Consider the following 26,678-nt stretch of genomic DNA (forward strand, 5'->3'; position numbering starts at 1 on the left):
AACTCAGTTTGTCTTTTTGCTGCAGTTGATGAAATAATTTTTCTGATGAGTAGCTTCTTTGCTTTTAATAGTATAAATGAGAACCCATTTCTCAGTTATGTTTTGTATGTCTTTCAAACATACCTTACATTAGTTTTTACATAGTTTTACCAAGGATCCTTTTTTGGTTTTGTTTTGTGAATTAAAATGGGGAAACAGGAATAGGTAGGTACTCTGCTCTGTATCATTGGTATTCTAGGCAGCTGTAATTTTGCAGTTTATATTACGCTTTTGTGTTCCCATTTCTGGATCTCTTCATGGCCCATAGTCATATCCCACTTCTGTGGATATCTCTTCCATTTTCTTGCGGATAGTGTGTCAGTGGTTGGGTATTTCCTGTGTACCTTGTGCTTGGCACTAAGTGGTGGATCGTGTTTTACTGCAGGATGACTTGAATTCCACAGAATTCTGAGATGGCAAACTGAAAGTTATGTCAGAGTATAAATTAAGTATAAAACAGGGTGACCTTGATGTCAAGAGATTTTCATTGATGACTGCAGGAAAGTTTTGGTATTTGGCACTCAGGAAGATGTGGAGAACTTTTGTACAGAGCGAGGGATTGTGTCCTGTTTTCCTTTTGGTTGTTAAATTATTACTTTATGGAATAATAAAGTTCTGGGGATACTCTACTGATTTCCCTTGTTTAGTAACAGTTCTCAGGATGTCTCTGGAGAGCCTGTTGAACATAGGTGTTGTTGAGTGCTCTCTTGCATATTGATTAATTGGGATAGCTTGAGAGCATCATTATCTGCACTTTGTCAATGATTGTATCAGATGTATTCATGCTGTTCTGTAGGGTTTCTGTTTTATTCTGATGTTGGGTTGAACAGTTCTCAAGTTCTTGAAACTAATGGCAATATCCAGCTTTTAGTTAACTCTTTTCACCAGAAGAGGAGGCACTCAGACTGAGAATAGCTTTGCTTTTTTATTCTTTCCTTTTTATCAAATGAATTTATTCATCCAGTGTTGGCTTGAGCAGAAGTAAAAGGCTGACTGAAAACGCACTGTTGTTATACATAATACTGAACAGAAGCTGTTATGTGTAGGGCAAATATCTTAAAACATAGCGTTGTATATTCTTGCTTTTAGGTTTGTGGCTACAGAATACGGCTCCATTTTGATGGATACCCAGATTGTTACGATTTCTGGGTGAACGCTGATTCTTCAGACATTCATCCTGTTGGATGGTGTGAGAAAACAGGTCACAAGCTTCATCCACCTAAAGGTATTGTTTAGTTTGAAATGTGAGTGTTTTCCATAGCTCAAGACTATCTGTGTAATGCTATCATTATTTTTTTGGCAGAAACTTTTTTGTTCATCTAGTCAGAGTATTTGAACATGGCAAATTAAACTCTGCTTGAAGTCTTGCTAAAATCTGAAGGTTCAAATCCCAACTTTTTTATTCAGTGGAAATTCAGAGAAAACAAGAAAACAAAATGAACCGTAAGAGTAATTCATAAGGTATTAGGAAAGAAAGTTAAGCAACAAACCTAGACCCCAAATGAATGCTTATTGCAAGTAAAATGGCAGCATACTGGTGACATGTATGCTTAAACTGAGGTCTCGCAGGCAGCTGAGAATCCTTTACTGGAAGGCCTTAGAATATTTTCGTTACTAGATATTGATCACCATTATTGTACATGTGTTGGCATAGACTAATAAAGATTGTGCTCTTGCCACAAAGAGTAAGCTTGAAATAGAGGCAAAAGAGGAATGAATGAATAATGGGGGAGAAAAAAGGGTAAGATTACAAGCCCGAAAGCATAATTTGTACATAGCTTATGTAAATGGTATACACATGTTGGAATATGTGTAATTTGCTTGCTTAATTATTCTATTTCAGATTATGCAACTCCTTTGTTTTGGCAGATGTAGTATATCTGCACTGAACTGTGCCATGAATAAATGGGCTCCCTTTTGGGGTAGGAAGGGAATATGTGGGGATGAAGGGAGGAAATCCTGAAGGCAGGAGAGTGAGAAATAAATGAATGTGGTGTTCTGACATACAGAGTTGAGGGTAGGATAACATGGTTTCAAAAGGCTGCAAAATGATGAGTGTACAGAGTCAAGAGGATGCATTATGGAGAATTATAAAACTGTGGATGTAACTGCTGGGGTGTGGAAGGTGAGAGTAAAGCTACTGAAAGTGTACAGGTAGAGGGCCTGCCAGTGTGGGAGAGGGTGGCCTTTCTGCAGCTGAGCCTTGGAGGAGTATGAAGGAGCATGTGCTGCTCTTCGGATTATTCTGCAAGCTTCACTCTGGCTACAGCTGCTGCTCCAGTACAGGAGTTTTCATTGGGTGTAGTTCTGCATAACTGGCTCTGCAGAAATAGCCATTTCTTGAACATAAATCAGAATTTCTCAGAAGGTTGGCCTCCACTGAAGTAGTAAGTTACTTGTAGCAGATGACTAGTCCCCAGATACAGAGTTACTGATGTTATTACAGCATGCTTAGTAAGTTTTATATCTGTCATGAAGGTTTGTCATCTTTTCCATCTTAAATGCCTGGTTTAGAAAGCTTAAGCTTTTGTTACCAATGAATTATCACTGCTGGAGGAAAGTTGCTGTCTGTCTCTGAGTCAGTTTACTGAAAAGTGTCTTCAGTTTCTTCTCTGGTTTTAAGATTGTTCTTTTGTGTTTATTTTTTTTCACCATACCGAAGCAGTGGATAGGTCTTTTTCTTAGGAAAGTCATGGAGCCAATCAGAGGTGTTGAGGGAGACAAGTTAGGAGGATATGTTATGGTAATTCTCAGGGTTCTGGTTGTCATCCTGCACAGCTATGTACTCCTGTCATCCCCAAGACATATTCTTGATTTTGAATAGCAAGGCTGTTCTCTGGTATTTTTATCCAAGACCTGCAAAGTGCTCTGCCCTTTGCATGGCTTGGCTCTGTCACTTCACCTCAGGAGTAAACCATTTCATCATTGATGAGGTATGGTGTGATTGCTGGAACCTGCTCGTGTACTCGTGGGACTTCTTCTGTTGTCCCAGTGCAAGCCTAGCGTGCACGTGGGATGGAAGAGGAACAGGGAAGAACAAGCAATATGGTAGACTCATGCATTGGAAGGAAGCTGAGGGCAAACAGCCATTCATCAGTTAAAACATATTTTTTCTAGTTTTTCAGCAGCAGGGCTTTCACTACCTTTGTTTTACGGATATTTGTGGAGTTCTGTTATTCCGAGGGGAGGGAAGAGATGCCAATCAGGTTGTTGGGGCTTTTTGTGTGTTTTTATTGGGTTGGACAGAATACTTATGTTTTGCTGTGGTATGATGTTTTAATAATGATTTCTTTTTCGTGCCCACTGCAAATCATACGGACACTAAAGCTGATACCACTAATGACATAGGGCACAGTAACTTCTATAAAATACCACCTCACAGAAGAACTCAAAGGTTTGCGTTAGTAGCCATTCATTTTCCAGATACAATGCAAACTTATGAGCTTTCTGGTGTAAACCATAAACTATTTGGAACCCGGTGGCCTGAGAAAGGAGCAGACACTCCTGCAGTCTTTGTGTAGTGCAGCCCCGGTTAATCACTCCTGCAAGCTTGGGCAGAAGTGTCCTGGTTCACAGGAGGGTGTTGTAAGGAGGGTATGCTCCAGGGGGATTTTGGGGCCTGGTAACTCACTCCTTGTTTTCTGAAAGGGTTGAAAGTGGGTAACTTTCCCAACAGGCCAAAGTCCATCTTTCCTTGTGAGGGATGGGAGGCTATTTATTGTGATGGAAGAGGACTGTGGGGGGACATGAGAAAGGAAGAATATTATTATAGATGTTTTCTGATACATACTTGTTTCCTTGTTTATTAAAACAGAAGGAGCAGGTAATTTTCGGTGCCGCTGGGCAGGACAGGCCTTGTGGCAGGGTGTGTCCCATCCCCATGGCAGCAGAGGTGACAGGCGGCTGTGCTGGGTTTCCAGCGGGCGCAGGGGAGCAGAGCTGCAAAGCCAAACTGGGCTTCACGGGAGGAAGAAAGGTGGTGTTTCAGGATGCTGTTCATTTTGTGTGCAAAGGAGGTCACTTTCCTGTCTCACAGAGGTGAAACCTGCAGAGGGGGGATGGATGTGCGTGTGTTCCCAGAATTATCATGGGCTCCGCCATGGTAATACTGCTGGGTTTTTGCCTGGATTAAGCCAAGAATCGTTTGGATACCAAAGGGAGAAGTCAGTGCAGCAGAGGCTGCCTGGTCTTCTGAAACCACTTCAGAGGAGTTGCTCTGCAGTCAGCAGAGAAGGGGAGAGCTTTGAAAACTCCCTGTCACTGAAGGTCCCAAAGTAAAAATTGCGTTGACCTTTTCTGGGAAAATTAATACAGCTCTGTAGTGTTTCTTTTTAAACAAAAACAGGTGTTAGCAAATCAACATAAATGAAAGCATGTGAACAAACCAAAAGTGAATGTTAAAACTAAGACTTATGATCCTATCACCATCAAAAACAGGCATTAGTGAGAAATGTGAGGCATGACCTGTGTGTTGGAAGTTCTACTCCAGGAGCCCATATAGTCCTAATAACGGTATAGTTTCACAAACTCTTGAAAAGAAAATTTCACGAACAAATGACTAAGAAGAAAGAAAGATCAAAGTGAGAAGAATATTCAGATTTACAGAAGATGAAAACGTATTGCTATATTATAAAAAAACCCCAAGACTCTTATCTACTCTTATCTGGAGAGCAGCTCTGCAAAAAGGGATCTGGAAGTGCTGACCAGCAGCAGGCTCAATAGGAGTCAGCAGTGTGCCCTGGAGCCGAGAGGGCAAACCGCATCCAGGGGTGCATCAAACACAGTATAACCAGCTGGTCAAAACAGGTGATTATCCCACTGCATTCAGCGCTGGGGCAGCCTCACCTTGAATACTGCGTGCAGTTCTGGGCCCCGCAATTTAAGGATGTGAAGGTCCTTGAATGCATCCAGAGGAGGACATCAAAGCTGGTGAAAGGGCTGGAAGGAATGTCCTGTGAGGAGCAGCTGAGGTATCTGGGTTTGTCTTGTTTAGAGAAAAGAGGCTGAGGGGTGACTTCCTTGCTCTCTACAGCTTCCTGAGGAGGGGACGTGGAGAGGGAGGTGCTGATCTTTTCTCCCTGGGATCCAGTGATAGGACACATGGGAATGGTTCAAAGGGGAGGTTCCGACTGGATATTAGGAAGCATTTCTTTACAGAGAGGGTGGTCAAACACTGGCACAGGCTTCCTAGAGAGGTGGTTGATGCCTCAGGCCTGTCAGTGTTTAAGAGGCATTTGGACAATGCCCTTAATAACATGCTTTAACTTTTGGCCAGCCCTGAATTGGTCAGGCAGTTGGGCTAGATGATCATTGCAGGTCCCTTCCAACTGAAATAGTCTGTTCTACTTAAAAAATTACATAATTCCAGTTAGCCTTCACATTATGTTTGTAAATTGACTGGAAGTTAATAAAGCCTTTGTGAATACTGTTATATCTAGAATAAAGTTTGTGAATACTGTTCTATATCTACAGTGACTAAATCAAATTCACCTTTGGTCCTTTTTTGGGAGATGAGATAGGAGCAAGAGATCTTCCTTTCTCATTTGGTGACTGAAGACCCATGCTGTCCAGAAACTGTTTCACAATCTACTGAAACCAGTTTTTTTTCCATGGGCTTTGTCCCAGTACCAGTACCTGATGCCATCACACATGTAGTAGGTGGGAGTTTTCTGTTGTCAACTGTGAGCTTTGAGCTAGGTTTGAGTATCCTCTAGAATTACAAAGGGAGAATTAAAGCCTCGATATCACATTCCTGTAAAAATTATTTCAACTGGTCTACAGCTATAGTGTATCAAGACAAGAGGCAATTGGAGTATGAAGAAAAGTATCATTGCTTGGACTTGGAGGTTAATTTATGTTAGCTGATATTTAAAATGAAAACTGAGAAAGGCAGATGTGGAGAAGGTGAAGTTAAAGGATTCTTTACTTGCAGTTCCTTGGAAAATATGAGATTCTCAGAAAGTTAAAAAGATCTGTGGTCTGTGGCATATTTGAGTAACACTTCAAATAGGCAAGAGGTGACACATTTCAGTAGTTAAGGCAATCACTCACTGAAATTGGTGGTGGTTTTGGTCTTGTTTTACTGAATTATAACGTATGAACTAAAATAGATGTTTCTATAACTATTATTTAACAACCAAATAAAGGAAAAAGACTATTTGCTTACAACTCTTAGCATTGTTTTATAGATTAGAAGTACAAATGTTTTCTTGTGAATTATTTTATGCAGTTCAGTATATTATGAATTATTTTATTTTTTCTCTAAGAAACTAGAAGAGGCAAACTATCAACAGACATTTAGGTTTCTTTCCAAGTGCTATATGCATAGAACAAAAAATGCAGAAGGTTCATTCAGCTTGCACTGTGAATGCATAAGGGGTCCTGGGGCATTGATAGTGTAAGCAACTGATATAAACACAGGGAGTTTATTTTAAAGCTCCTAGTAGTCATGCTGTATTAGTGATAGCCTGAAGACGTAGTAAAGTCTGTAGGAGGAGGGAATTTTTTTTTATTAGACTGACTGGCATAGTGGGAAGAGCTTTGGGCCCTGTAGGCCATTTGCTGTTTCTGAAATAGAAGCAACAGACTGAAAAGAAGCTGGAGAGCGCTTGCTCTGAGCTTGTTGGTTGTGTGAATGTCAGTCAGACAACCAAAGGGAAGTTAGCTGGTACCTGTGAGGCAGAGAGGTGGTAAGGTGCAGTTTTCTTGGGGAGAGACAGACAGGTGACTTGTAGCCTGTGCTGCTTGGAAAGATTTGTTCGAAGGGAGGGAGATTATAGTATAAAACTGATATCTTACTGAGACTGATTTTTGATAACTGGTAGAATTGCAGATTTTAGTTTCTAAGCTCCCCCTAGATTCTGCCCCTTGAGGACCTTCAGTTTGCTTGACGGCCAGGACTGCAAGGTCAGAGATCAGGGACAGAGCGCAGTGATTTTGTGAGAAATGCTTCTCAGCTTGTTTTGAAGGTGAAATTGAAACTGAGCTGAAATCTCCCAAGTTCTTGCCTAGCGCTTTATTTATATGACTATTCTTCCTCCCAGATGAAGATTAGGAACAGTTCAAATGTCAGTCCTAGCCAACTATAAGAAACTAATAATGTACAGCTCAAGAAAGCAGAGCATTTTGCTCAGTTAGGGTAAAGAAAGCTTGACATTTTGGTAAGGAAGCTCAGCCAGCCCTAAATAAAGAACATGATTCCTCTTTGTAATACCAGATGCCCTAATAAAAATAGAAAAGCTTCATCAACTTTCTTTTGAACTCTATAAGCTCCTCTAAAGTGTGCCCTGCTAAAATTTCTAATAATCCAAACCAGTGCTCCCTGAGAGACTCATTGAGTTCATATGGGGGTAGAATGGATAAGTACTTTTAAAGTAAATTTTCCCAGTGTAGTTTATATAAAATTAGAATAAATAGTTAACAGTGCATAATCTTTTCAGTTTTGAAGTTGTAAGAAACAGTTCAGAACTGCATGGAAGAAATAACTTAATCAGTTATGATCAAATCACCTGCATGCATGTTGTGTCTCATGCCTGTCATTTCTTGCACTTTTTTCATGACCCTCATTTAGGATATAAGGAAGAAGAATTTAGCTGGCCCTCATACCTAAAGGCATGCAAGGCTCAAGCTGCTCCTAAATCGCTGTTTGAAAACCAGAATGCAGTAAGTACTCACTTGTTACTAATGGTGTGGAAAGTTGCTTGTATGCTCATGTGTGTGGTACAGCACATTTCAGTGATTGCAGACTTGAGACCTGAACTTTAAGATAAAAATGTTTACAACAAATTCAGTAACAATCTCCACTTCAGTTCACCTCTGCAATTCTAATCCATTAATTTTTTACTAATCTGTTTAAACATCTGACCTGGCACATTCAGAAAAGGTGTATTAAATGGAATTTAAGACTTGTTATTAGTACTGTGTCTCACACCATAATGTTGTGGAACAAGCACAGTCTTTCAGAGGGAATATCGAAGACAGAGTTAAAACCAACACATTTCATTTTAGCAGCATGTTTAGGGCTTTTTTATTTCATAAACCACTAGTCTCTGTTTGAGCCTTTCTTATGTCAGCTAATTAGGCTGCTGCCACTCTGTTGGGGCAGCTAATTGGGAAACTTAGAAATGACATGAATATATTGATTGCAGACACTGGGGAGATTTCTGGATTTATAGTATTTATCTTCAATTAAGTGTCTTTCTCTATGCAGACAGTGATTCCATCCGGATTTCGAGTGGGGATGAAGCTGGAAGCTGTAGACAAGAAGAACCCGACTTTCATTTGTGTTGCTACGGTAACAGACATGGTGGACAATCGTTTTCTGGTTCATTTTGACAACTGGGATGAGAGTTACGACTACTGGTATGATGTTTTTGTTTTATATCCTAGTGACATGTATCAGCAATGTGTTAGCTTTAAGCATTATTTTCTGTGATACTTTCCGGACTGTCGATACAGTTACCATACCAACTTTTGCTGGATTTGTAATCATGGCCACCAAAGTATGTCTCAGTGGCAGACTGGAGGAATCAGATTTCCCATGTCAGGTTGCACATAAAAAATTTCAAGATTGTGCTAAATGAGTGTTCAGGTGTGCTGCTACATCTGGAGTTGTGGATTAATTTCTCATTTCAATTACATAGTGTCTCTGAGGTTGATATCTTTAGTGAAGAATATACACCATGATAATGTGACTGATTGAACCTGGAATTAGGTTTACATATAGTTGTAAATTGGAAGAAAGGCTGCATTTTTTCATAAGGTTCTTGATCCACTTATGCTATTCAGACTGAACGTTAGCCATCTTCTGTAAAGGCATCAGGATTGTGGCAAAACCTGGTTTTAGTCTTTTGTGTTCTACATTCCTCTGAAAATTGGGATCCTGCTATCCAGACCTGTGTCAGAGATGACCTTTCTGCATGTTGCATGGTGGAGGGGCTTTGAGTATCTCTATAGAAAAGTCAGTGGATGGAGCAGGACATGCTATAAGCATAAAGGTACTGAAGGAAATTCAGGCTTTGGCTGTCACAGTGCAAGTGTGTATTTGCACTTGCGTCTTGTTTTGGCAGATCATTTAGAGCAAAGTGGTATACCTTACGTTCTTTGCAGAGTAAGTTACTGCAGAACAGGTAGAGCATTGTAAGCTACGTCTTGGATTCAGCAGTGGCAACTTAATTGTATAGCTGAGCCTGTAAAAATAAATGAAGAAAGTTTTCTTCATCTGTATTTGATGACTGCTTAGGCACTACGTCAATGAGAATGATGTGAGACTATTATGTAACTTCAAAACTTAGAGAGTCCATCTCTTGAAATAATAATTGTATGGGCAACATGACAAATAAGCTGTAGGAGAACTAAATTATTGAAGCATCAGTGAACAGGCATTTCAGTGAAGTCAGGAACTGAATATCAAGATAATAGACCGTATGAGTCAAAGACCAGAAAGGTTAGTGATTATTTTCATGAAGAAGTAACACAGAACATACATTTCCTCTACAAAGCAGCAGGAAACTGGGGACTCGGAAAAGGTATTTTGAATTTCCTGATATTTGAATGCTCTTTAATAACAGTTATGCCATTAATTAATAATGAAAACAGCAGTTAGGCAAGGCTTTTAGGGCGAACAATGCAATATAACCTGTAGTTTGTTCAGAGGTAGCACAGGTATCTCTTCAAAACATTGCACTGTGTATAGCGGACATACACTGAATTTCAGGGTTGTTAATATTCCCATGTCAACAGGAATTTTGTCCACCGATCTTCTCAGAAGAGGGAAAAGCAGTTTTTAAGTACATAACCAGGCTTTACATTTCTGCAGTCACAGTATTCTGAAGTGGGTTTTCTGAATTTCATATGTAGAATACATGAAATAGTACCTTCTTCAAGGATGAGGGAAAATTGAAGTGGAAAATGTTTAGGTGTTAGAAGTCACTGGAGCTTTATTTACACTGAAGCCAAGCTGAAGATTTGTTCTTTTCATGAAATCGTGAAGTACCTTTCTGGAAGAAGCAAGAAGATGCTGCTGGAAATACTGTGCATGGAAATTAAATTCTGAGTGGCGTGGCCTACCTCTCTGCATTGCTGTGATTGAGAATGGGAGTGAATAGAGGAGGAAGGAAAGAAAATGGGAGAAAAGAACAGCAAATGAAAATAGCAGTGGAATGTCTGACCAAAAGAGAGCCTCAAAATGCATCCTGAATGCATCCCACTTACATTTTTAATTTTAGATACGAGGTTTGTAGGGGCCTTAAAATATCTTAGGTGCATAAGTTTCACATCTACCAACTGGTGTCTGTAATTAAAAATGAGAAGTTCTGTTGGGATTACCCAGAGCAGAGCCTCACAGTTTCCCTTTACCTGCATATAAGTTTCAATCTTGGAATTACAACGAAGGAGGAATGATATATGTAGTTGATTATTTTCGAACAAGGACCTTTTTTTTTCTTTATACCTTTTGTGATTTAGTGAGTATGAGTAGATTGAACTTTTTCAATCAGGTTAAAAGTTCTTTCCTCTTTTTGGATAACTAAAAGACAGTTGACTGATTTTACTGGACTTCAGGCAACAGAAATCTATTACCATCGCCTAAGCTTTTTTAGGCTTCAGGCTTTCAGGCTGAAGATACTCTTCCTGCCTTTTCCCTGAGTGTTAGAAAATACATTAATGGTTGAAAATAAGTACTCTGGCTAGAATTAGTCATTACTACAGTTCTTTAATGCATGGTGGTGATACTTTCAGTGTACTATAAATCCCATTAAATTGTTCTTTGGCAGTGGCTTTTAGAGGGAAGAAAAGTGAAGAAAATTGACAATTGAAGACTTTCCTTCAGGAAGGAGAATTTTGACCTATACTGCACAAGCCATCAGGTCCTTTCCATCTGTCCCATCTTTTTTGATGAAACAACTAATACTTCTTTGAGAGCCAAAGACGTTCCCTCTGAGTGGAATTTCCAAATTTTCTTAAGGTTGACTGAATCTGGAAATAGCATTTGGGAATCTTTGGGTATGTCTGAACTATGAATTAACTACAGGTCCATGCTGGCTTTCAGTTCTCCATTCTCTTGCATCTGTTCTGCTTGTGCACAGATTTATGTTGCCTCAGCTTCCAAATTTTTTTGTGACCAAACCCAAACACAGATAGAGTTTGTGCAGGGGATGAGGCTGTGCTAGCTTATTGCTGTTTGCCCACATGAGAGATGGAGCAATGGCAGTGCTGAACATGCTTTAGCCCAAACTCACTGGGTCAGAGGCTTCTGGGTGCCCTCATCCATGTCTTGGTCTGAACTTCTCCTGCAGAGAAGGTCCTACAGGCAGCTTTTGGGATCAGCTTACCAGGAGTGTGAGAAAATACAGTGTCCCATGCTACACTCACCTGTCTGCCTTGCATAGAAAAAATGATTCTAAAGTGCCTTATGAAGACAAATCAACTTTTGATTTTTCTGAACCATTTTCTGATCTGTATGAGTTTTGGAATAGAGTGAATTTTGGTGTGAGACTAAATAAGAGGCCAGTTCTGCTCTCCACCAGCATCTGCTACTTTGCTAACAGCCAAGTCTTTAAAAGTTGTGCTTTGCTTGTTTCATTTTTGAGATAAATAACTTTGCTCCACTCTCTCTTTGAAAGAAACAAGTCTTTTTGAAGGGGTTATATTATGCTGAAAAGAAGATAAAACAATCTTAAAGAACCATGAGTCACGGTGCATACTTTTAACTATTTAAATGGATAATGGACCAGTATTTGACCCTAAAGCTCTAAAATTTCATGCAAACCATCATGCAGCTGTCTTCTTAGACTTTAAATAGAAAATATGTTAATGTGGCTTGCTACGCCACCTCTGGACACATACCATAATCTCATGGACCATGTTTTGGGAAGTCCTGACCTAAATTAATACCAGCTTTACACTTGCCAGTGATGAAGTATTCTCACTTATGCACTAGATGGGGCTGCAGGATGGTTTCTATGTTTTTCTTTCTTTTTTTTTTTTCCTCCTTTTTTTATGCGCAGTTAGATGACTGACATCTCACAATCAAGAAGTCATATAAGTAGCATTCTTGAGGGCATATTATTATCTATGTGTATAATGTGTGTATGGGTGGGTTTTTTTATAGATAACATTTTCATTACAGATTGTATCTACATTTTATAAAGAGAAAATCAAAATACCAAAAGGTTTGTTTTCCCAAAAGGGAAAATCAGAAATTATTTCAAAACAGAAAATGACTATAACACATACAGCTTGTTTTAAAGAAAGTGCTGATGAATAAATAAAAACTCTGTCCAGATCTTCAGGTGGAAACCCAGTGGGAAAATGTTTTTCTAAACAAAGTGAATATTCATTTTTTTTTAACAGCGAGCATTATCATCCATCTCTCTTGATCTGAATTGAATGAGCTGTATATATGAAACAGATTTTTGGGAAAAATTAACAGGACAGCTGAAAGTGACCAATAGAAAAATACTAAGTCTTCTTCCATATCTGAGTCTCCTGTTAGGACATGTTTTCCTGCCATGAGTTAAGGATTGTTGAACTGCATACGTGTTCATTTCACACAGAGTGACGCATGCTCCAGAGGCTCCCATTGCCAGCTGCCCTTGGCTTTCCTTATTGCAGAATTTCCTCCTGGCCTTTTACATCACGTAGCTCTTGCCTGCCTTGATGTCTTTTCTAAGATGTAGTTAAGCTGTCTGTAACTTAGCAGAGCTGCTGTTTGGTCTGTCTCTCTGTGTGGTTCTCTTACGGGTTCAGCTGGCGCACTCTGCTGCTTTTGGCTCTGCTTCAGCTTCCTGGATTAGCTTTAGTGTCCAGTATGGAAAATAGATGTCTTTTTCTGTCTGCATGTTCTCACATGACAGAAAGAATGGATCACAAGAGGCATAAATTGTGCGGACATTATAATCTTCTTGATTAGTTGAGCTTACACGTGTCACCACTGCACTGCTTGGTGGAAGGTGGTGGTGCTCTGCTGCGGTCCAGGAGTAGGTAGGTTTGGAGGTGCAAAATTCTTCAGCTCCTGCTAGTGGTGGTAACCTTTTTTGGCCTAGCAAGCATCCTCACAGTTCATGGATCATCGTGTTTTATGAAGAGCATGAGCTGGGTGATCTGCCTTCTGTTTTGGAACAAAGGAGTTAAAAAGCTGTGGAATGCAGCAAATTGGTTGTGAAAAGTCAGAGTAGCCTTTGGCATTCCAGCTGACAAGTCTTGGGCTTAGTCTGATAGACTATTGTTGTTCTTCCAAACTAGATAATATGTCCATGAAATAACACACATTAAAGCATAATAGTTTTACTTTAAATTGTGTGTGACTTTTGCTGATCTCTACTTTTTATTGTTAAATGGACTGTTTGAAGCTAAAAGGCTGTGTGAAATCAGTAGGTAAAGATGGACTCTATGACCTGGTTTTGCTGGAACAGGGATGATTTTTCTTTTTTTTTCCTGAGGCCACCATGGTTACAGAAGTTTCTTATAGGCTCATCTGTAATGACTGGAGTTTTCTTTTAAAGCAAATGAAAATATTGTGGATGTTTTATAGTGCTATTTTGCAGTGCTGTGGTGTGTAGCACTTGTTCCGTGTTCGCTCCCATTGCTGTAATGTCAGAGCATCTTCCAGGAGTGCATCTTTCATTGTGACATACCTTGGTCACTTGCTGCTTCTTGAATCTTCAAGGCAAGAAGTGTGTGCAATGGCATTTACTTTTCAGAATTTTATAAAAATGTATGTTCAAACTGTGCTTGAAAAAGCAAAACAGAACAAGTGCATTTAGGTTTGTCCTGGTAAGTGTTTTTTCACGTCTACCTCATTATTTTAAGTATAATACTGATAATACCATAGAGACTCATGAGTATGTACCCAAATTTAACTCAGGAGACTTTTGAAAATAGTTTGTGGACTTTACTCCAAAACATTTCAGGAAGTAAGAGAGTATGTCCTTCCAGTGCAGAAGGATACTTCATCCATGTAAAATTCTTCCATTTAAAACTCCAGCTTGAGAGGGGTAGAAAAGTGCTACCCCCCCCTTGCTCATTAGCTTCTCCTCACAGCTGCTGTAATGAGAAAGGAAGAGGACAGAGGGAGCATGAAGCATTCACCTTTTCTCTGATTTGTTTGGGGCAAAGCATTTATAGGAGTTAGATGCTGAGTTTTAACAGTGCAAAATTATCACATAAGTCCTTCTGCTTCCTTTTATTAATGGCAGCTTCAGTGATTTAGAGAGTACCTGGTGTGATACTATAAACACTAAATACATACAATATAGCTTTATATATTGTAGTAGGACAACAGGTTGGTATTCTTGAAGTCAGTTGAATCCTTGGCTATTGTCAGAGCCATTACAGAGCCTATCAAAGATAGGTTTTATCTGCTAGAAATTGATCTATTTGGCATCATTACAAAAAGATACTAGCAGAGCTGTTTCATACATAAAGCCACAAGGTAATTGTAGCAAGTTGGCCAATATTTTTCATCATTAGTGTTTGACTCTATTTAGGTAGAAGGCTAGAGGAGTGCTGCTTGTGAGACAATGCTTCCGAGACACCAAACCTGCATTTCTGTTGTTGAAGTACATCCACATTGAATTTTAGACATCATGTAAAATTACTTTTCAGGTTTAAAAAAACATACTAGTGTTATTCTGTGTATTCTAAATATGATGCGCTCCTTCGTTTTTCTTTTATGCAGTGCACGTTCAAAACTGCAATGTGGTAGTACCCCAGGGTTCAGTTTACAGTCTTTTCTGTGCTGTTTCCTTTTGCAATCCTTAAAACATGTTTGTGTTCAAGATCTGCAGACCTAGCATTTTGATCTGAGCCGTAAGGTGTTAGGGTGTCTGCTAATTTACCTTAAACTTTTTTCTGTCATGCACAGTTCATTGCACCCTCTTAGGTATTACAGATTATCAACATGTGATATTTTAAAAAAAATATAAATTAGTACTACTAATTAAGGGAACTTAATTAATATGAACTTTCAGCATGCTAATACTTTCTGGGTAGATACAGATAATGATTATTTTATAACAATCAGGGAGAGCAAACCCACTGTTCAGGTGTTCAGGTATTTTGCATTAGTACCCCTTGGGCTGACGGTAAAGGGAGAGAATACATGTTACTCTCCAGCCTAACGGTTGAGACAGTGACTTCAGAGAGGGATTAAATAGAAACTGGATCACAAATGAGTGTTTCAGTATTTTATGCAATGATTATTGTATATGAAGTCCATGTCTTCATGCATGGATGCTCTCCACTTGTCGTCTTTTCTCATTAAATATTTGAGGAGTGTTTAGAAAGCAGCATTCCTTCAGCAGGAGGGAGAGAGGGTGTCTCTATCTAGAATACCACTTAGCTACTTAAGCTTGGTTTCTTGATCCCTCTGTGGGGAATAGGGAATGAAGCCCTTAGCAACTTCAACTTAAGCTGCAGTTTGTTGGCCTTGGTGGGTCCTTGGAGTGAGTAAGGCGCTGTGCTCATGGTTATTGGAGAGATGGAAATGCTGATAGGGTTCTCCAGAAGAGAGAGGGCATGTAGCTGGGAACGTTTGATGTCAGCTACTGAAGCACCTTTCGGGTTAGGAAATAGTGGAAGCGAGAGCTAGTGCACTGTAATATTGGATTTATCTAACTAAAGAAGGAAATAGGTGGGACAGGCTCCTAAGAGAAGCGAGGTCCCTAAGGACAGATCTACATGGGAATTACGTGGTTATATATGAGTTTTCAGCTAAATAGAGGCAAACAGTATGTTTGCATGGCGTAGTGCAGTGCCATACAGAGTAATGCTAGCTTTTTGTGTCAGCATGATGTTCCTTAGTCACCCTGACTACATAAGTACTATCTACTTCTTTAAAAAACACTGTTAATTGTTCAGCCAACTCAAAACCAATCATTAAGTATTGATGCAGACATAGGGATGGTGCATGTTTCATAGCAGAGTCTGATGGCTTTTTACTTTTCCTGTAGATCAGTCTTACTTTTTGCCTTTCCTAATAATATTGAGTAATAATATAATTATAGTATGTAGTATATACATTAAATATTATATACATTATATGTGATATTGTACATAATGTATTATGTTCCAAAGTAATAATATAACAATATGTAATAGAATTACATGGTTCTATATATAATAATTTAATAATACTGAATGTTTAAACAGTTTTTTCTCTCATCTGCTTTTATATCCATTAAGTTTTTGCAGAATGTATGGGGTTTTTTTTGTTTTAATTGCTAACAGAATTTGATAGGGAGCACCCACTGCTGCTTTCTTCTAAGCATGATGTAGCTGAACCAGTGAGCACAGTGAGAGCGATCTCTCCTTGCTTCAGACAGATGCCAGCACATATCAAGTGTAGCTCACCCTGCCTCTGCTAGTCTTCTGTGGTTCTTGTGGCATGCCACAAGCAACAGCATTAGTGTAAAATTTGATGCATATGAGAGAAAATATGGGCAGTTGTTAGTCCCTTGAGTAAGAGAGTTTGATCAGCTTTTTTAGAGCAATTTGCAGTCTTGGATCACTGATTAGTTCTGGATTCTTTCAGGCAGTTTGGGGCCTAGAATGCTATTTTATTCTTTTTTGCTGACAGTTTTTCTTAGGCGTACTTTGCTTATGTGCTGCTGGGTTGTAATTAAGTGTTTATAGCTCCATTCAAACCACTCAGAATCTGGTTTTGAATTTTTACTTGTTATTGACAGTGCATTGCAGTTATGCATGATTTTCTAATCTGCCTCCAGGTGCAACTTGGATGATTAATCAAGGTCTTTAAGCTTTTGGTTAAAAGTTTCAGTCTTGGCATTGCGAAACCCTATCTGTCTTTGATGGGATTACTGTGTTCTTGCAACCAGCCAACACGTTTCTACCAAGAGTCTCTATACGTGAATTTTTCAGGTCCAGCATTATAGCTTCTCAATGGGGATCTACCACTGAATTCAAGGACTTGACTTTTTTGATCTTCCAGTGAAATTGTAAATAAAGCCTTATGCTTGTTTAGGTGATACCCAGTCTGTGTCAAATGTGTTCGTATCTTCAGGTTATGTTTGTAGTTTAAGTGTAAGTTGAAGGTGTCATAGGTTATTTGGAATTTGTTAAATCTTTTTTGTATGTCTTGTTTTCTAAGCATAATAGGATGTCTGAAGAACTGCATTATCAGTCCCCTTTTTTCTCCCCCATCTCCAGGTGTGAGGCAGCTAGCCCACATATTCATCCTGTTGGATGGTGTAAAGAACATAAAAGAACTCTCATCACCCCACCAGGTTTGTAATCTGACATATTTAAGGAGGTTATAGTCAGCTAGCAGCATTAAAACTTACAATAAGCTTATTGTTACCTCTCCTGAATTTTTCTTTCTGTAATTAAGAATTGGTATTTGGGGAGTTACAGATTTTTTTTTACAGGACATAATATGTTGAAAGTAGAAGTACAACAGATACTAGGTATTAAGTATGCACATGTATGCTGCTTTAGTAGAGAGACATCTATCCATGGAAGATACCCCTTGGAATCTGAACAAGTTTGTATTTTTGGCTGAATGTATTCACTTATGCTAAGAGTCATATTGTGAAAATGCTGATAAATTCCAGGTGTGTGAGATTGTTGCTTAAAAAAACCATCTTCGCGTGAACTAAACATGCAAGATAATGGGTTAATGAGAAGATTGTGTTATGTGATCAAAGAATCAAACTTATAAGGGCTCTTTGGAAGGGAGGAAAACACGAGAGAGACTATACAGAAGAATGAAAGTGTATTCATTAGTACGAAATATAAGACCACCACTGTTTTTCAGGACTGTTGTGTATAGCTGCATGATCTAAATGCCCTGTTGCAGAAACTGCTGTCTGTGGTCTGAGAACATGGAAAATTTTAATTGGTTAAAACCAACTTTGACAGAAATTCTAATAGCCAGCAATCTTGAAAAGCAATCTGTCTGTCAGGAGGTTAATTACAGCCTATTATTAAGTGAAATCCCTTTTAAAACAAATCATAATTGGTTTCATTCTGTTCTAGATTGTGAATCATAATGGTTAAACTTCAAGTTAAACTTCTAGTGCAGAGTAAAGGTAAAGGACAGGCACTGCCTTTTCTTTAAAAGCAAAGCTGTCTTTGTTTTTCTTGCATAAAGTGTTTGTAAACATGACACTTTCTGAGAAAGGCAACATCTTCTTTCATGATGTCTGTAAATAATTCTTACAGTAAATGTCCAGGCTATTTTTTTAGAAATTTACTTGAAACAAATTCACTAAAAGAATAGAAAGTAATCAGGTGTGCTGTACTGTGGTACAAAGCTAACTGATTAGTTGTGTTTGCCAGTAAATTACTGTTTATAAATACAGAATTAGGCTTATAATACTCGAATTAATTTCTTGAATTAAGTGGACAGATTTTTCCAGTCCATATTATTTATATTCTCATATCCAAAGCAATTGTGACTTTTTCTGCTAGCTACTCAGCATTGTGTATGAGAAGACTGTTGGGTTTTTTAACCTACATGGTGAATGTGTCAGAGACAATTTAGAATAGAAAGCGTTAGGCATTCTGTAAATTAGATACCAATTTTATTTTTTGCACTGCTGTGTTTAATTCTGCTCATATTTCTTCTGTGCTAGATTATCCACATGCTAAGCATTTTTCTTGGGAGAAGTATTTGGAAGAAACCAGTTCATTACCTGCACCTGCAAGGGCTTTTAAAGTGGTGAGAAAATTTTTCCATTTTTTTCATGCTTTTAAGTGTATATAATTAATTAGTTTAAGAAGAGATTACATATATGGTGTTCCTATGTTTCCAAATGTATCCAGTTAATTAGTTGCATAATAGGTGGTTTATTTTTATGCAAGTTTGCAATTCACTGTCAGAAATCAGATAATTATTATTATAAATCACTATTACTTTATTATTTTAATCATTATAAATGGGATTAAGTGCTACGAAATACTACTAATGAATGTAATTTACTATGGGAAATGACTGCCTAGTTATTAGAAATAATGAGATAGCTACTGAGTCATCATAACATATTTTGAACCTATGTATTTCTATCTGTACATTTTAAATGGTGCAATAAATACAGTGAGAATGTAAAAATTATTGTAGGAGGTCAGTCTCGTTGCCCATCTAGTCCATTGTCTCTGGCAATAGCCAAGAGAGAGGGTTTGTATTTAATACCCTTCAGTAGACTTTTTCTTCTGCGAGCTTGTGACTAGGGTACATGGGCAGCATCTACAGGTATCTCCCCAGTTTAACTATGGTGTTTGTGGGCAATGTTCTTTTCTTTTAGCTTCGTACTTGCTAGTTTCTTTCAGTGACACCCATCTTTCTTGAGCTCTTAGGATTTCAGTGAGGAGAGTGGACTGGTCAGTTAACGCAGAAAGGATCGCTGCCAGGAGCCAGCGTCAGATGGCTGGTAGCTCCCAGCCCCTTGTCTCACAGTGCGCTGAAGCTGGTTTGCCTTGGCTTTTCAGATTAGGGTCACTAATTCTGAATAACACTTTGCTAAGAGCTGGATTAATGAAAGCAGAAATGTGGTGCTTACAGCAGTTCCTGGGGTCAGTAGATCACCAGAGTTTATTACTGACCTGCAGTTTATCACTCCAAAATGTGTCTGGCTTAATAACGGGTCTCAATGTTCTCAGCAAGAAGACTCAGAGCAAGGATTAGAAAGGTATTGGGTTATATCTGAGAGGTATAGTCCTTGGCAAAACAGTGGAGGGCTGTGACCTTGACTGCATCAAGCTAAAAGCAAACATTTTCTTTATCTCTCAGAGCATCCATGTTTTAATTTCTCCCCCTGGCATTCAGGGAACAGCCACGCCACAGGGCTTGGCACTTGGAACACCCCACCAGTGGCCCACAGGGTCTGGCTGGCTGTGTCTGCGCCGGGAAACTGAAAAGGACATGTCACAAGAGCGCAGGCATTGACAGCATTAAACTGAGGGAGCACTAGCTGTCATGGCTCAACACTGTTCCAGAAACCATGCTAGCAGAGAGCGGCATGGTGTAGGTCCCAAAAGGTTGCATAGACAAGGTCATCTGGCTTTGAGGATGGAAGGGAAGGAGAGCTTGACTGCATGGGGTCAGCTGTGCTCTGCCTTTTGGTTTCACAGCCAGAGAAAATCCCTTCCCTGCTTTCTGTACTAATATAATGGTAACCATATTCATGCTAATTGTGATTAAACAATAAGAAATATTTAATGGGAATAAACCGCTGATTGTGTTGGAGTTTGGGTGAAGGCTTCCTGAGACAGCCACAGTATTTTATATTGTATTATGGGAGAAAATAAGAGTTCTTAAGCTGCAGCTGAGGAAAAAACACTGATGTTCTGGAAAGTCTTAGAGGGACAGATACGTTATTTTCCTAGAAATCTAAAATAAAAAACATAACATGTCTTGTGCATATGTTCCTTTAAAATGGAAGTAATTTTTGCTTTAGATTTCATAGCTGTAGATGGCAAAGATAAAATCTGATACTCCTAAGAGACACCTTTTTTGCCAAAACAGTATTACAAACCAGGTATTTGGTCCTGTTTGGTTCTGAATGAGTATTTACTGTTATACCATGGATTAGTTATGTTTTCAGTAGGAGACCAAAAAAGAGTGTTTGATCCACAAAGCGAAAATACATACTAAAAACCACAAATATATTTCCTGTAGACAATTTCATAGACATTTCAGGCTGCTGGTATGTAATACTTCATTCAACACTGTATTGAAACTGTTGGCCAAAATCTCTGGGAAAACTTTTCTAGAGAATTTAGGAAAGAACTCAACTGATGTAAAACAAAGATCCCTACTTACTTGCTTGGAGGGCTTGAATGGAGAACCTGGAATCCCAAAGTAGTTACTTTATTTCTCTAGTTTAGTAACACTGGTTTGAATGATTTTTTTATGCTTGGATTTGTTGGAGGGGAGAGCAGATTTGAGAAAACGAAAGCAGAAAGTTTGCTATGTATTTTATATACTTTACAGTTTTGTGAGATTTTTGAGGTTTTCTTCTGTTTCTCGTAATACTGTTCTTTTCTAGAAACCTTCTCATGGCTTTCAGAAAAACATGAAACTTGAAGTGGTTGACAAGAGAAATCCAGTATTTATCAGAGTAGCAACTATTGTAGATACTGATGACTATAGAATAAAAGTAAGTTTCTCTGTCTTACTGTACTATCCTGCTTGAGTGACTGATGACTACTTTGTAAAACCAAAATCCTATAGTTGTAAAATTAAGCACAGGAGGAAACGAGTCACATTGCTGTGTCCTGCTAAGCTTTTCACTGATTAATATGCATATAATTCCTTTGGAACGGGTTGTTCTATTATCCTCTTAGTTGTACTTGCTGATGTAGGTAGTTAGAGAGCAGCGTTGAATGTGTTCAAAAATTGCTTTGGGAATAGTTGATATAAAACAGTTGTCTATTCTATCAAGAAATGCGATCATTTAATATCAAGTGTCAAAGGGCTGCTGTGATATTTGTATTAGGGCCCATAAAATATTTGGCCTAGGTTAATTGAACCCGTCTCTATAAACTTCAGGGGAAGGAGAGAGATATAAGGGAGATATAAAAAAAGAACCCTGATCTCTTGTGTCTTGTCAGTGACTTCTGCAGTTCTGAAGTTTATATTAATTATTGACTTTAGATTGGATTAATCACAGATAATGTATTTTTAAGAAATTGCAGTTTTCTGGAAGTTGTATACTTGAATTATTTTTCTTTTATTGTACAAAACCAGCTTACTCTCTGAAGCCCTTAACCGTTAAAAGGGCTAGCATATTCCAGATATCCAGTTAGATGGATATGAAGGATATTTGTGTTTGCAGTTTGTACAGATTTATTAGGCATACATGGTATTTCAAGCAGAAATGCAGCTGACATTTCATTTTGAATCTGAATTAACTGGTGGTAGGGAGTCATCAGAACTAATATCTTCACACCTACACATATTCTACCTAAACTTTTAATTTGGTCATGCAAAAACCAAAACCCATACAAACAAAAAAACCCCTCCCCAGCCTAATTTATTAAAATGACAGGATTTGTAGTTTCTAGGGTGGTAATTTCACTCTGTAGCATATGTTGAAAGAGCTCTGTATGTATCTCTGTGTACATGCATCCACGTGCGTGCATGAGAGATCTCAGCTATTTACTAGTGGAGAGGTCAAGTAAGATTTGAAGATATTTAGCTTTTACCTGAAAAAAACGCATGTATAGCCCATACTGGTGGTTTTCTGGGAAGTCACATACTTCATTTTCTCTTCAGTTTCAACTCCTTATCCTGTATGGTCTAATTTTAGTAAAATTGTTACTTGTATGTTGGGGTTTTTTGTTTGTTTTTTATGGATAAATGCCATTTTTTTAGGCCTTTGCTTACTGCTCTGCTATTATTAAATCCTGGTCAAACAGGACATTAAAAAATGTTTGAATTTTTTTGGTGTTTTGAGAGAGAAAAAAGGCAGAAATTCATGCTTAATTTAAGTATTAATGTGAGAACTAAACTTACCTGCTTTATTCCTGGGATTTGAGCCTGATGATGCAAGACATAGTAAACAACCAGATGACACCTCTCTCTTTACTTCAGTGAGAGTATGTCTGGATCCAGAATCTAATGTACGTGTATTTTCTGTGTAACATCGATAGTTGTCTTAAAGTGACTACTGTAATGGACACATCATTTCTAGAGATTACTTAGGGAAACCGATTTTATAGAGAATTTTTCTGATCTAAAATGTATTGTTCTCCTTTTTGATTTTAGGTCCATTTTGATGGCTGGGATGGTATTTATGATTATTGGACTGATGTAGATAGCCCTGATATCCATCCTGCAGGCTGGTGTACAAAAACCGGACACCCTCTTCAGCCCCCACTTAGTAAGAGAAATCACATTATAATGTAATGATGTTAAAAGGCACATGGACTGTGCTATCTCCTTCTCTGCCAGTTCCATCCAAGGAAGAGTAGCAACTAGGATATGCAAAACAATGTAAATGTGACATTTAGTGCAAAATCAACAGTCAGTAATTAATCACTTTTTAGTAGATAGCTTTATTGACCCTTACTGTAATGGAAATACAGTGTTTCTCTGTATGCATAAGAACCAGAATCAAAACCCGAAGTAGTGATAAAGATCTGTTGCATAAAATCCCGGCCCTCTCAAAGCCAGTAATGAAACTGCTGTGGCACTCAGTTGGAATAGGGTATTACTCTTAAAATCTTCTGTCCACGTCCTCTTGAAGGTTAGTGTGCTTTTTAGCCCAAAGGAGTCTAGACTGCACTGAGAAGGCACTCCTTTCAAATGCTGTGGCAAATCCTCAAAACCAGCTAACTTCCTTTTTTTCTTCAGCTGAGCAAAGAGGGTTTAATGGTGCCCACATTGAAGATAAATCTAACAGAGGCATGGTACCAATAATACTGTATTTACCAGCTTGCTCTCGCTGGGGATTTTGTTTTACTTGTTGAAGAAGTGGGAGGTCTGTCATAAATGACTGAAGGTTGCAGGGAGAAGAGACTTTAATGGTAAGCATATCCCTGCCTATGCCATTGTTTTTCTGGATAATGGTAGTGAAATCACTTTAGCCAAACTTTGAAGAGATGTTTTTTAATTGAGTGTCCTTCTCTGGGATTGTTTTATATTGTGACTCTGAGGTATGGTTTGCACAAGTGCCAAGTGTTCACAGCTGTAACTGAGATCAGAAAGAGCTGTGCTTGGAAAACAAGAAATGCTGAGCAATGCCAAGTACTCTGAAAAAATTAAATATAAAATAACTGGGATAAGGCACACACAGATTGTGTGAACGTATTACCTGAAAATTTCTGTACCTCGATTCAGCGTCTCTAAAATGTCAAGAAGAAATGTTTCCTATCAAGAGCATGATCAGAATATATTCATAAGTTTTCTGAGCACTCCAGTGGTACAGTGATGACTGCCTGTTAGGAAGTTAATCATTCTGCCTTCAAAGGAGAGTCTGAATAGAGTGCCGTAAGTGCCAAAGCACAGAGTGAATAATGAGGAGAAGATAGGATGCTGGATGTCTTCTTAATCTGAAATGTGCATCCTGTGTACTGAATGAAGGAACAGTCCAGCGGGAAAAAGTAGTTGGTAGCCACATAAATAAAAATTGTATCATATGGCAAAAGAGCTGAATAAGGTTGTGACATTTCTATTACCTAAAATTGAAAAAAAAAAAATCTTAGCCTAGGTGGGAGTATAACACACATACATTCATTTTGTTGGAGACATTAAAAGAAACAAAATGCAGATGCCCATCACATACAACACATCATCTCCTCTAGGTGATGGCATAGGAGGCATTGTTCATCTCTTTCAGCATGTGACTGGTGGAAGTGAGTTTTTGATACTAGTTAAGCTGCAAAACCGAAGATGGACAACGTGACAGGAGGGAAAGTAAACGTCCCTTAAATAGAAAAAGAATAATTAACTGCACGAGTACTATTAAAATAGGATGATTACTGAATATTACATTCTTCCAACAATATGACTTTGTATTATTCCTGTAGAATATGGTATAGAATATACAATATTATAAAAATACTGATATTGTTTCCAAGTAAGTTAAAGTGCATTTCAGGTTTTGTGAAAAGGTTTCAGAAGGAGGGAAGAAAATATTTTGCAAGGCACAGTATTTTTTCCTCAGTCAGTAAGATAGTCTAGAGGCTTTGTGTGAATGCTGCACAATGTTAGCAATATTAGTCTAGAGCAGTTATCATAATGGTCTTATTCTCCCAGTATTTATGTATTCATAGTGTTTTCTCTTAAGATGTGGTGAAGTCATCATGATGGATTATGACCTTTCTGATAGCAGTTAGGGAATGAAGAGCCATGTATTGGTGTTGATTTTAATATTGTTTCACAGTGACGTAAGTAGCAGCTTCTTGCATAAATATGGACAGCCAGTTGTAGCTCTTTTAAATTACATTTTTAGAGAGTTTGAATTTAAGTGAAGAGAGACTATTTGTAGGGAGCTAGTTTTTGCAAAACCAGAGTATCAGTGAGGCAGGACTTCCCTTTCAAAAGCATCCCTATTAGGTTAAGTCTCCCTCCGAGTCCACCAACTCGTTACATTATAGGCATCAATTTTGCATAAAGGTAGAAAAGATAAAATTCTCTGTTCTCTCATCCATTACACCATTTTAAAGCCTATAGAAGTCTTTGGACTTCAGTGTAGTCATAGTATTGTAACATTAGCATAGGTGGAACATTTGTTAAAAAATGCTTTTGGACTGTCCTAATTATACATAATAATTCTCCATCTTTCATTATCCATCTGCGAGCAAGAACTTATCTTTCATCTAGGAAAATTTATTTAGGTAGACCTTTTTATGTCAGTATTGTTATCTGTAGAGGGAGATACAAGTCCATGTACTTTTCCAGTAAAACCAGTACTAGAGAGGCAGTGCATGTGTGCAGATGTGCAGGAGGTGTTCTCAGTTTCATATACTGGAGTAGGTCTGTCTCTCACTTGCTATGAAGCTATGGGTTATATACTATGTTTGCTTGAACATCAAAGCTAGTTTTGACAGCTACATGCTTTAATGTCTCTGCAGGCATCATTGTTACAGGTTGATGAGAACCAGATAGACTTACAAATTCAGATAAATAAAAATGTCAAAAATCTCCTTATGGCTTGTTCTTTTTAGTAGTGTTTTCAGCCTTTGTTTTCACATCTTGTTCACTGGAAAACTCGAGCTAAAAATGGAGAAGGTCAATACCTATTACAAACAGATCCCTGTCTCTGGGGACAGCAGGGTAACTTACTTTAAAGTGTCTGTGTTCTTGCAAAACAACCAGGTTCCAACTACAGGTAGTTAAAATAGGAGAGAAATTTGAAGTCATAGAGTTCCTCTAAGATTTGCATTCTTTACATAGATGTAGATCTCCTGTAGAGATTTACTCACAGAATGAAATTATTTCTCTGGTGGATTAGGTTGGTTGAATCTCCATCATGCCTTTGCAGAATGCATTTTTAAAGTACTTTAAAATTAGGTTTTGTTTGTTTATTTCTTCTCCATGTTTACTATGATACTCTGGTATTCCTGCATATTTATGTAACTTTTAAAGATTAGATACTTTTTTTTAATCTCATATGTAATTTCCCCTGACATGCAGGTCCTTTGGAATTGGTGGAAGCTTTAGAGCATGGAGGGTGTCCCACAGCAGGATGTAAAGGAGTTGGGCACATTAAAAGAGCAAGACATATTGGCCATCATAGGTATGTGCTATGAAACTGTAATTTTACTCTTTCAATTGAGTGATGTGGGCCCATGTTTTTTTTAATTGTTGTTCACAAGAAAACAGATCCAAGCTGGAAAAAAAAATAAAATCATGTAAACCTAAATATGCAATGATTTCAGTTGCCGTGGTGAGCATGCTGAAATAAACGTTAGCAATCTGCAACTTCATTTCACCAGAGATAAGATTTGTCGAACATCATTTTTTGTCACAATTGATAGATTCAGCTACTCTGTATCTTGGTCCTATGAGGATTCCGCAGCTTGCTGGCTGGATTGCAAAATGTTACAGAGAGATATGTATAAAGAAATAATTTTTGAACCTTCTGAAATATGAGGCCACTAATTTTATTATGGCTTGGATGTTTTTGTTCTGCTTGGTTGGCAGGGGTGAGGCTTTGCTAGCTGGCTTGGAAAAA

General features: G+C 38.3%; 1 protein-coding gene across 5 annotated transcripts in view; it reads left to right on the forward strand.

Moving 5' to 3' along the window:
• L3MBTL3 (L3MBTL histone methyl-lysine binding protein 3) overlaps positions 1 to 26,678 on the forward strand; it is an 86,959-nt gene that overhangs the window by 35,952 nt on the left and 24,329 nt on the right. For all 5 annotated transcript variants that reach the window (XM_052784307.1, XM_052784309.1, XM_052784310.1 and 2 more), the window contains exons 9-16: positions 1,129 to 1,264; positions 7,610 to 7,701; positions 8,249 to 8,400; positions 17,206 to 17,282; positions 18,633 to 18,718; positions 21,045 to 21,155; positions 22,766 to 22,880; positions 26,138 to 26,240. In XM_052784307.1, coding sequence (XP_052640267.1) covers positions 1,129 to 1,264; positions 7,610 to 7,701; positions 8,249 to 8,400; positions 17,206 to 17,282; positions 18,633 to 18,718; positions 21,045 to 21,155; positions 22,766 to 22,880; positions 26,138 to 26,240 — 872 coding nt within the window. The remainder of the gene's footprint in view (positions 1 to 1,128; positions 1,265 to 7,609; positions 7,702 to 8,248; positions 8,401 to 17,205; positions 17,283 to 18,632; positions 18,719 to 21,044; positions 21,156 to 22,765; positions 22,881 to 26,137; positions 26,241 to 26,678) is intronic.

This window comes from Harpia harpyja, chromosome 4 (genome assembly GCF_026419915.1).
Source record: "Harpia harpyja isolate bHarHar1 chromosome 4, bHarHar1 primary haplotype, whole genome shotgun sequence".
Classification (NCBI taxonomy): domain Eukaryota; kingdom Metazoa; phylum Chordata; class Aves; order Accipitriformes; family Accipitridae; genus Harpia; species Harpia harpyja.